At 21.7% G+C, this 12,789-nt stretch overlaps 1 protein-coding gene across 3 annotated transcripts in view; it reads right to left on the bottom strand.

The window, feature by feature from the left end:
• Positions 1 to 12,789, bottom strand: part of LOC122497891 (potassium voltage-gated channel protein Shaker) — a 369,957-nt gene that overhangs the window by 260,638 nt on the left and 96,530 nt on the right. Inside the window, exon 1 of one of the 3 annotated variants that reach the window (XM_043605278.1) lies at positions 2,928 to 3,736. The exons of the other annotated variants lie outside the window; for them this stretch is intronic. Coding sequence (XP_043461213.1) covers positions 2,928 to 3,082 — 155 coding nt within the window. The 5' untranslated portion in view covers positions 3,083 to 3,736. Of the gene's footprint in view, positions 1 to 2,927; positions 3,737 to 12,789 lie in introns of those variants that run through there. 3 annotated transcript variants of the gene reach the window in all.

Genomic DNA, 12,789 nt, shown 5'->3' with positions numbered 1-12,789 from the left:
ATAAATATTTTTACAAATTCAAAATTAGAATGTAAATCGTTGTAATCGCAGGCATCACTGGTCCCCTTTTCCCCTTTTGTCCCCTTATTTCAATTTTATCACCTTTTTCTCCTTTTTTGACGATTTGTCACCTTTTTCCCATTTTTTGCTAATTTGTCCCCTTTTTTACCTTTTTCTAATCAAAGATTAAAAGTGTTTTTCTTTTTTAAAAATCTTTTTCAAAGTGTAATCATAAAATTTAGACTCAATGTTATAGAATTCAGTGAGTTTTATTTTTGATTTAGATTATTAACACCACAACATAATATTAATATTTTTTTTGTTAATAATTTAAGTAATAGAACGTAAAGAATTTTATAAATTATAAGGTGGTTCATTCAACAGAATGCAGACCTTCAGAAAAATAATTAATTAACATTCAAATAATTAACATATTATTATTAATTCTTTTTTCTACAAAAACAAAAATTCTACTACAAAACCTTCAATTTTTTCCATTTCTGACAATAATTTATTTTTAAATAACTTAATTCTTAAAGAAGTATTATAAAATTAACGCACTTAGAAATTATTTAATAAATAATTTTATTTATACATTTCAAATTATACATTTCAATTAATTGAATTTGAAATTAGTTGCGTTTACAATTTTCATAAATAGATGTACTTCAAAACATTTTAATTTAAAATTTTATAAAATTACAATTTTGAATGAATTTCATTAGAAATTCTAAAGAACTTAAATTTTTGCAAAAAATTTCATTTTTTTATTCTGAAATTAGTTAAATTTCTTTATTTAATTAATTATTAAAAATAATGAATTTATCGAGGAATTTTAGTTAAAGACACTATCAAAATTTGAATTTTGGAGAAGTTACAAATGATTGCAAAAATTCAATTATGTTCAAAAATTTTAAAAAAGTCTCATCAAAAGTTCAATTATCTTTATAAATGAAAAAATTCTTCTTCGAAATTCAATTATTTAAAAAAAATTTAATAAAATTCTTAACTAAATTGCAATTATTTTCAAAAAATTTCCTCAATTCAATGATTTTTGAATATCTAATATTTAAATAAAATTTTTCCAAAGAATTCAATTATTTAAAACAAATTTTGTTAAAATTCTACGAAAACATTTAATTATTTTCATAAATAATAAAAAATCACAAGAATTCAATTATTTACAAAATTGTTATAAATTTATTCGTAATAATTCCAATATTTTCATAAACTTTACAATTTTTTACAGAGATTCAATTATATTTTAACGTAAATAATAAAATTCTTTTTAGAAATTCAATTATTTTCAGAAATAATAAAATTCATCGCAGAATTTCAATTTCAATCGAATTCCTAGAAAAATGTAATTATTCTTAAAAATTCTATTAAAATTCGTCAAAAGAATTTAAAGATTTAAAAATTTATTGATAAAATGTAGATCAAATTCTTTATGAGAATTCAATTTTGAGAAACATTCAATTATTCAATAAATTATTTATTTTTGTATTTAATTGATTGTAAAATAAGGAAAGAAAGAAAATAAATAATTGAATTCTCGTAAAATTTTCTAATATTAATTAAAAAATGGATTTCAGTTAAAATTTTAGATAATAATTGAATATTAAAAGCAAAATAGATTTGAAAATTCTCAAAGAGTATTTCAAAAATTATTAAAAATAATGCATTTAAAGAAGAATTTTAGTTAAAAACACGAAAAAAAATTTTTATTGTGGACAAATTGCAAATTATTGCAGAAATTCAATTATTTTCAAGAGTAATAATATTCTTCGCAACAATTAAATATTGTTCAAAAATAATAAAACTCTTCTTAGGAATTCAATTATTTTCATAAATTTTCAAAAAATTTTAATAAAATTCTTGTCAAAATTTCAATTATTTGCAAAAAATTTTCCTAAATTCAATAATATTCAATATCTACTATTTAAATTATATTTTCCAAAAGAATTCAATTATTTAAAAAAAAATTTTTAATAAAATTCTCCGCAAACCTTTAATTATTTCCATAAATAATAAAATAATTTCACCGAAATTCTACTATTTACAAATTTTTTATAAATTTCTTCGCAATTATTCCATTATTTTCATAAATAATCAAACTCATCGCAGAATTTCAATTATTTTTAGTACAATTTTAATCAAATACCTCGAAAAATGTAATTATTTTTTTAAATTTTATTTAAATTCGTCGAAAGAATTGAATTATTTAAAAATTTGTTGATAACATTCTTTATGAGAATTTAATATTGAAAACATTCAATTAATCAATATAAATTATTTATTTTTGTATATTTAAATAATTGAATTCCCGTATAATTTTCTAATAGAAATTAATTTAAAAGTGAATTTCAGTTAAGATTTTACATAATAATTGAATATTATTATTAAAACTAACAATTCTGTATACAATTAATTTTTTCGAAAAAGTTTAATTGAACTTGTTCTGAAATTATTTGAAGTTTTTAGTTTTTAATAAATATTTAATTAAAGAATTTACGAATAATCGAAATTTTTGATAAATTTGAATTGTAAACATATGGATTTGAAAATTGTCAAAGAATTTTGTCGAAAAATTTTTAATTATTAAAAATAATTGATTTAGAGAAGAATTTTAGTTAAAAATTTTTGAAAATAATAATTTAATTGAAATGATGAAAATAATTTTGAAAAAGTTTTTTTGAGGAAAACAATTCACCTTTTTTGAGGAAAAAAGGTACTGTGATGCCTGTAATAGGAAAAAAATATTGTAATCCAACAAAACATTTTATTGCTTTTTGTCATGAAAAATATTTTTCTTTAACCGTTGCTAAAAAAAAAATGTTGTAAACTTTATCAAAGTTCAAAATTAATGAATTTCATTCAAAAGAAAGGAATTCAAAAAAAAGGAAAGAAAGAAAAAAGAAACTCACAAAAGTAAGCATCCTGTGAAGAAGAAAGTGATAACAATCGAATATGGTATGCAGACGTCACATACACCAAGTGATTTAAGAGCAATGTTAGTGGCAATTAGTAAGATCACAATGTCCAAAACAATTCCCACGCCCATATCACTCTCGTGTGTCATGGCCGATACCAGCAAAATAACTCAAAATTCATTTTACTTGAAATTTGCAATTTTTCAAAGAAAGAAAAAAAACAAAGAAAAAACACAATTTTTTTTAATACACACCCCTTTCTTTTATTCAAACTAACTCCACGCGACAACTACTAACTACTGAACTAGACTTTTAAACTGACATACAAATATTAGCTATCTGTCAGTGACGACTCAACACCGTACATAACCATTTCATTTCTTTTTTCATAATTAACATCATAATTAGAATTCGAAAAATTTCATTTACATCACAAGAATTGTCTAGACAAGCAAAAATCAAACAATAACAAATTATTTACAAATTCCCCTAGGGGAACAATTTCCAGAACAATTTCTAAAAAATTCTCCTTCATTTATCATGAACACGCTCGACAAAATTTTCCCAAGCGTCACTCAGACACCACCACCGATAATAATTTCCCTTTTCTTCAATAATAACTCAACTTTAATACAATATTTTTTTTTTGCAAGGGAAAAATTGAAATAAATACAAATTAAAATCAACAGATACGACCCTGTATTCGATACAGTGTAAGTTTACAATACAAAGACTGTTACTTGGCTTCCTAAAGCTAGTCACCAATGACAAAAGACACGAGATACTAAAAGTGGGGGGGGAGAACAAGGGTTTTTAGGTCCCCCGGCCTCCACACATAAGGCAAACTTGATTGTATAACTTGACACACGACAATATAATAATATTAACAAAAAAATGTCGTGTCTGCATTTTTTTTCCTCCAATTTTCTCAATATAATCAATAACAAGCAAATGGGAAAATCTTATTAAATATAATCCACCTGTGAAATGAATTCTTATCAATCAGTGCGGAAAATTTTCTTCAATCATTATTTTTGAACTATTTTTTTTTTATTTCAATGAAATTTATTTATTTAATAATTTAATAGTATGAAATAATTATTTTATCACTCGATTGTCTTTAATTATTAAAAAATATGAAGATAATGATCACTCCGAGTCGAAGACTCGGAGTGATCGTTATTTTCATATTTTATAATAATAATATAATAAAAAACCAAAAATAAAGACATAATTAGTTAATGAAATTTTAGGTATTAAATTAAATTAATTATTTAGAAAATATATTTCCTTCAAATTGATTAAAATGTCGATTAACAATATAACAAAAGCCAAATAAAATAATAGTTAACAATATCATTTTGGCAACAAAGCGAACAGCCCACAATATTCCACCAATAATGGTCCATTATTGCCAATAATAAAATTAATTGAAAACAATTGGCCACCTAAAATATTGAACCATTCACATGCCAAGAATACAGAAGTAATGGTCAATTTTTCACTGCGAGTTCTCCCAAAGAAACATTTGTTTTTTTTATTTTTAAATATCCATAAAAGTCTTTCGTATATAAAAATATTTTATAAACTCTCCCCCCCCTCCTCTTTCCCCTTCCAAACACATTTATTAGAAAAATAGCAAATCAATTTTTTTTTATATAAACACACACACTACGCACAGAAAATTGATTTTATTTCAATAAATTTTTCCATTTATATAAATATTAGAGCAAAAAACACACATTCAAAGTTAATGACTCAGAATAAAACGAATAAAAAAGCGAAATAAAAAATAAAACGAAAGAGAATGGTGTGAGTGAAAAATTCATTAATTTCGCGAAAATTCGTTATTATAAATATTTTTTGAAATAAATAATTGATATCAGCAAAATTAATGAATTAACTATAATAATAATAATATTCGTATTTCATTCTTTCATTCTGTCTGTCCACACTTTGAAGTTAGTTTTTGTGTATGCTTTTGATTTTTTAAAAAAAAAAATATTATCTGACAGATTAAAAATTAGAAATTAGAAAATATAGAAACATTATGATTAACAAAAAAATTTTGTTTATTTTATGTTTATTATATATGCTTTTTTCTATAACAAATTTCGTTTGACTGATCTAAAGTATGCAAATTTTTCTCCTTTTTATTTATAAAAAATAGAAAATTGTTAAAAAATTATAATTAAGAAGTAGGAAATATACGCATAATTTTTATTTCTCAATAACAATATTGTTCGGAGATTCATTCTTTTCTTTTGGAAAAGAAACATTAGGGGAGAGTAGGCTACATTGAACCAGCGTCAACAGTGAACCACTTTAATTTTCTAAGAAATGACTGAGTGGAATTTTTTCTTATTTAATATATAAATTAGTATTACCGAAAGCGACTACGTCCAAAAATTTCGAGCACGTAGGTTTATTATTTACAAAGAAAAACGAAAAAAACTGTTTTTCACGTACAAAACAAAAAATTTTGTGGAATTATAATGACGTTTTTTTATTGAAGTAGGAAGTTTTAAAAATTAGTAAACTTGCGATTTATTTCGCTTAGGGTGTCAACTTCAATATTCCGATGTGATAAGGAATTTTAAGTCTTACATAAATTTATTATAAACAATTTTTGTTGTGAATGTCATGTGAATACAGTGAGTGCGGCATCATTGAACCACCCGAATTTACAGCGTATTTTCAGTTTCAAGAGTGGTAGCCCTGACTACAAAAGTTGTCTGCTCTATTGACCAATAAGAAAAATGCTAGTAGTCATGCGCAATTAAGGTTTCAGAAATTATACATTGTAGTAGAACTTTAAAATTTTGCGCCATAATATTTATTTTGAGGTTAGGAAATTTGATCAGCATGGCTCTCAACGTGATAAAATTAAACTGTCACTTCTGCTACAAAACCTGACATCGAAATATATTAATATCCTATATTAACAAATAATAACTATTTAACAACAGTTTTCTATTTTTTCAGTGGAAAATAAGATTTATTACAATGTGTAAGTGGAAATATTATTTTCGAAGTAAGTTGTAGTGTTTTATTAGAGGTGGTTCAATGTAGACACACTTCCTTCAAAATAAAAAAAGTGTAACTGGTTAGAAAAAAATTAAATTTTATTATTTAATCATAATAATTTGTGTTTGTAACGTGTGTATTAACTAAAGGAGTACTTCAGTTTTATTTTCATACAAAAACCTCATCAAAATTTGTCAAATTTAATTAGTTCTTGGACTTTAGAAAATACCCGGTTCAATGTAGCCTACCCTCCCCTACATATTTTATTCTATTTGTCAATTACAAATTTTAATTGAAACTTTTTCAATTTTTAGAAAATAAAGGAAAAAATTTTACTCAAAAAAATGTTCTGTTACATTTATTTACGAATTTCTTTAATTGTAAAATTATTCGAAAACTTCAATAACTTTTTTTTTTAAATGAATATTTAATCAATATTATTTTTCCATAGGAATTAAGAATTTCAAAAATTTCAAATTCAAATCTTTTTAAATTCAATAACTTATAAGAATGTTTTATAATAATTACAGATGACCGACCGAGTCATAAAATCATTGTTTTATGTTATAAGCAGTTATAAGAATTTTATTACAGTAACTTTTTCAAAATTATTTTCATCATTTCAAATCAATTATTATTTTCTACAATTTTTGATTATTTTTTATGAAAATAATTGAATTCCTTAAATAAAATTTTTATTATTTATAAAAATAATTGAATTATTGCGAAGGAATTTATAAAAAAATTTGTAAACAATTGAATTTTTGAGAAATTTTTATTATTTATGAAAATAATTAAATGTTTGCGTATTATTTTTGGGAATTTGAAATTAATTTGAAAATAATTGAACTTTGTAAAAGAATTTTGTTATTTATGAAGATAATTGTGATTTTTATGGGAATTTTTTTAAAATTTGAAAGATAATTGAATTTTATGAGAAGAATTTTATCGCTCTTGAAAATAATTGAATTTCTGCAATTATTTGTAATTTTTCCAAAATTGGATTTTTTTTTAGTGTTTTCAACAAAAATTTGAATTACAAATTTTTTAATTCTATTCTTTTAAAAAAAATTTTTTTTATACGTTCTGATAGAAAATATATTATACTACTGACATTTTTTTTAATTTATTTATATTATTTTCATTTTTTAATTAATTAAAAAAAATCTTTATTATTCTAAACAAATTATTAAATGCTTCTATTGATTATTTTATTTTTTTTGCGTTGGAGTTACAAATGATACACAATTTTAAGACAGAAATTCAGAAAATTAATGAAAACTTGAAATATTGTTAAAATAAGTTGTCATTAAAAAGAGAAATCATTAAAAAAAATTTCTATTTTTTTAATTTAAAAAACTTATTTGTTTTGCAAATTAAAATTGAGTAGCTTTCTTTTCTTATAAAAAAAATTAGAAAATTATTAAGAAATTAAGATTAGGGCATAGAAAATAATTTTTATATTTTCTGCTTCTCAATCGCAATTAATACAAAATTAGGAGTTTCCTTTTGAAAAAAAGAAAAAATTTTGCAAAATACCCATTTCTAATCACAATTTTTTTTAACAAAATCTGTTTTTCTTTGAAAAAAGGAAATAATAATTTGCACCATTTCAGGAAATTTTAATTTTATTTTGGGAAAAAATTCATAATTTCAATTTGTTAATTACAATTTTAACGAAATATTAATTTTTTTTAAATTATTGAAAAATTTCATAATTTCTATTGAAAGATAATTGAATTTTGTCGCTCTTGAAAATAATTGAATTTCTGCAATTATTTGTAATTTTTGAATTTTTCCAAAAATGGATTTTTTTAGTGTTTTCAACAAAAATTTGAATTACAAATTTTTAAATTCTATTATTTTTAAAATTGCTAATTTTATCCTAAAAAGTTAGCTACGTGCTTTAGCGCGCGAATTGTTGCTATTTTTAGTAAAAACGTAATAAGTATTTTAAGTAAAAATATGGAAGAAAATAGAATAATATAGCAAAAATGGAATAATATAGAAAAAAAAGAATAATATAGAAAAGTAGAATAATATCGAAAAATATTTGAAATTTCTTTCTTTTAGACCCAGTGAAAAAGTGAATTTTGTAAAATCCACTTTCATATTTGTTTAAAAGCCGCAATTTATGTACGCACGATTTTTCGTGATTTACAGTGTCGAATTAAATTGGCAGTAAATGCATGAAAGAACAACCATTTGGTACATTTATTTTAAATTGAAGAGAGAGATATTGAATATATATATAAATGCATGTAGAATACATATGAATGAACAAGCAGCCTAAACCGAAAACACATACAAATAGTGTGTACTATAATTTACAGTAGTCATCTGTTTGTTGCTTTTAACAAGGTGATAAATATTTTCAAATTGATGCTGCATTTCAACAACCCAATCCAAATTCTCTCGAAAATTATTAATTTTCATTCTTTGATTTGTTTCACTAATACGCAAAACCTTATTAGGATTTTATACAAAGTAATTTTACTTAAATAGTGAGTCACACAAAATACTATACAAAAAAATATAAAAACTACTACTCTCACCTGTTAATTAACAAAAATCGTTAATTCAATTTCACGGCTAATAATTACAAAAGAAAAAAGCAAGTAGAAAGAACACAATCCTCCACAGTTTAAGACCAAAGTTTATGATACTAGTTTGAGGTGCAAGAAAAAATCTTTTCTAGAATTTCCACCGTAGTACGTAATCTAAGAAGACTTCCTCCTTAGTGTAGTATACAGGTAGAAGAATCCGCACCATAAATATTCATTTTATCTTTCCGGAGAAAATCACGGCTTACGTGGTTCCTCCATTTGACTTGCAGTATATAAGTGATGCTATCTCTCTCTATCTCTCTGAGAAAGTAAAAAAAGCGGAGGAAAATTACCATTTCGAATCCAAAGTAATTAGAAAGGATCATATAGGCAAAAAAAAAAGAGAATTATATTATACGGTATTTAACTTCAAGTTCTCTGGGGTGGAAAATTAATCTTTAAACTCACACTCGCAACGTCTTCAATGTATCACTATTGCTATAAAGATAAGAAATTTAATATCCAAATAATTTGTTCACCAAAAAATTATTGTATGGATTAAAGAAAATTGCGACCAACAAAAATTATCATACAGATTAACCAAAAATTGTTCGACAAAAGTTATCACATGGACTAAAAAAATTGTAAACCAAAAAATTATCACAGGGACTAACAAAATTGTCCAGGAAAAATTATCACATGAATGAAAAGAATCGTCCACAACAAATTTTCTTGGTACTTCTTTTTTTTTTGTCAATAAAACTTATTCTATATTAATTTTATCACTATTGACTGTATATTTTTACCTACGCAAAATTTACCTGCTCGTATTTTTTCACATCTACACAATCTTAACACTATTTTACTTTTATAGAATCAAGGAGATACTAAATTGTAGCAAATTTATAACAAACAGGGTGTCTACAACTAATCTGAAAAAAATTTCCCTAACATTTCCAGGTTTTCCAGGGTTTCTAAAATTTTTTTTCCAGATTTTAAGAATCGACATAATAAAAAATACATTGCTTAAATTTTATTTAATAACACTTATAAATGACGTGGGAGAAGTATTCACAACGTTTGTCCACAACGATTTGAAGAAAAAAAAACTGTTTTTCACTCTAGAAAACAATATTTTACGTTTACAAAATTTTCCTTTTTTAAACTTTTTTTGTTCAAGAAACATTGTAAAAGTTTTATTAAGACAAAAGTTTGAATAGAAAATTATTTTTTCTTCTAAATCATTGTAAACTTCACCAACGTTATAAATATTATGAATATAAAATGAACATTTTTAAAAAAATTATCAGGGCTCGAACCAGTGACACAGTATTTAAAAATACGTACTTTACGGACCAAAAATGAAAAATTACGGACCATGTACGAACAAAAATAATATCAGCAGTCCGAGTCAAATAAGAGAACATTTTACTTAAAATTATAAATTAAATTTTTCACAACTATAAAACATGAAGATATCCATAGCTCCGAGTTCGTATAGTGATTCGACTCGGAGTGATCGATTTCTTCATGTTTTATAATAATTAAAGATAACCGAGTGATAAAATCATCATCAATTCAATTATTATTTTCAATAATTTTTAACTAAAATTCTTCTTTAAATCACTTTTACGAAATCTCAATTATTCGTAAATTCTTCAATTAAATATACATTCGAAAATAAAAACTTCAATTAAAAAAAAATTCAGTTAACATATTTCAAAATTCAATTATTTATAAAAATTCACGCTATACGGCTTTTAGTATTCAATTATTATCTAAAATTTTAACTGAAATTCATTTTTAAATAGAATTTTTATTAGAATTCAATTATTTAAATACAAAAATAAATAATTTATTGAATTATTGAATGTTTCTTAAAATTTAATTCTCATAAAGAATTTTACCAACAAATTTTTAAATTGATGACGAATTTTAATAAAATTTTAAAGAATAATTACATTTTTCGAAGAATTCGATTAAAACTGTACTAAAAATAATTGAAATTCTTTGTTGATTTTTATTATTTATGAAAATAATTGAATAGTTGTTAGCAATTTTAAAAAAAATTTTCAAAAATAATTGAATTCCTGAGAAATTTGTATTATTCTCAAAAAAATGGAACTCTTACGAAGATTTTTACATAAAATTTTTAAATAATTGAATTTTGCTTACATAGAAATTTTATAAAATAGTAGATATTGAAAATCATTGAATTGTGAATTTTTTTTTAAATAATTCAATTTTACAAAGAATTCTATTATAATTCTTATTATTTATGAAAATAATTGAATTCTTTCGAACGATTTAATAAGAATTTTTTTAAACAATTGAATTTTCAAGAAAAAATGCATTACTTTTAAAAAATAATTGAATTCTTGTAATGAATATTGTTATTTATGAAAATAATTGAATTCTTCCAAAGAATTTAAAAAAACATTTTTTTAACTAATTGATTTTCTCGAGGAATTGAAATTAAATTTTTAACAAGAATTACATTTTTTTTAGCAATTTCTGTAAAATTGTATTAAAAATAATTGAAATCCGGTAATGGATTTTATTATTTATGTAAATAATTGAATAGTTGCAAAGAATTTTATTAAAATTTTCAAAAATATTTGAATTCCTAAAAAATTTATATTATTTATTTAAAATAATTGAATTATTGCAAAAAATTTTATTAAAATATTTAAAAAGAATTAAATTTTTGTGAAAAATTTTCAGGGTTGCCACAAATATTTAATTTTATTTTTCCCTGACTTTTCCCTGATTTCCAGACAAAATTCTCACTTTTTCCCTGACCATAAAAAATATTCTGATTCACTCTAAAAATTATTAGAAACTCAAAAAAAATGTTCAATTACATTTATTTACAAATTTTATTAATTGTAAAATTATTCAAAAACATCAATAATTTCTTTTTTAAATAAATATTTAATCATTATTATGTTTCCGTAGGAATTAAAATTCATACCATGAAATTTTTCAAAAAAATTTTATTATTTACAAAAATGCTAATAAAATCCTTCGCAAGAATTCAATTAGTTTTAAAAAGTAGTAAATTTTCTCAAAAAAATTCAATTATTGGAAAAAATTGTAATAAAATTCGTTGCAATAAATAAATTACTTTCATAAATAATAATAAATCGATTATTCGGTAATTCATTTTTAAATAAATTTTTTTATTAGAAAATTCTAGAAGAATTCAATTATTTAAATTAAGAAATAAATAATTTATTGAATAATTAAATGTTTGTTAACATTGAATTCTAATAAAGAATTTTATCAACAAATTTTTAAATAATTCAATTATTTTGACAAATTTTAATGAAATTTTTAAGAATAATTATACATTTATCGAGGAATTTGATTAAAATATTGTATAAAAAATTAATTAAAATCCTGCGAAAAGTTTTATTATTTATGAAAATAATTAAAACTTTTCCCAAAAATTTTATTAAAATTTTTCTAAAATAATCGAATTTCGATGAACAATTTTATTATTTATAAAAATAATTGAATTCTTGAAAAGAACTTTGTTAAATTTTTTTTTAAATAATTGAATTCATGGGACGAATTTTATAAAAATCTTTTTAAATAATTGATATTTTTCGAAAAATTTTATGAAATTTTGTATATTAAATAATTGAATTCCTGTGAAAATTTTATTATTTATGAAAATAATTGATTTATTTCGAAGAAACTTATTAAAAATCTTGTAAATTATTGAATTCCTGTGAAATTTTGCCAAGAATTTTATTCAAGTTTTTAAAAAGAATTGAATTTTGAAGAAGAATTTTATTATTTATAACAATAATTGAAATTTTGACGAGAATTTAAAAAAAAAATTTTAAATATTTGAATATTAAAGAATTTTATTATTTATAAAGATAGTTAAAATTTTGATAAGAATTTTTTTTTAAATTTTTGAACATAATTGAATTTCTGAGAAGAATTTTATTACTTTTGAAAATAATTTAATTCTTCCAACGAACTTTATTCAAGTTTACAAAAATAATTGAATTTTGGTGAAGAATTTTACTATTTCTAAAAATAATTGAATTCTTGAAAAGAACTTTGTTAAATTTTTTTTAAATAATTGAATTTCTGTGAAAATTTTATTATTTATGAAAATAATTGATTTATTTCGAAGAAATTTATTAAAAATCTTGTAAATTATTGAATTCCTGTGAAATTTTGCCAAGAATTTTATTAAAGTTTTTAAAAATAATTGAATTTCGTAGAAGAATTGTATTACGAAATATACTATTCTGCAATCATTT

The sequence above is a fragment of the Leptopilina heterotoma genome, unplaced genomic scaffold (genome assembly GCF_015476425.1).
Source record: "Leptopilina heterotoma isolate Lh14 unplaced genomic scaffold, ASM1547642v1 Lhet_14, whole genome shotgun sequence".
NCBI classification, from domain to species: Eukaryota; Metazoa; Arthropoda; class Insecta; order Hymenoptera; family Figitidae; genus Leptopilina; species Leptopilina heterotoma.
This window is presented reverse-complemented; position numbering and strand designations above follow the sequence as displayed.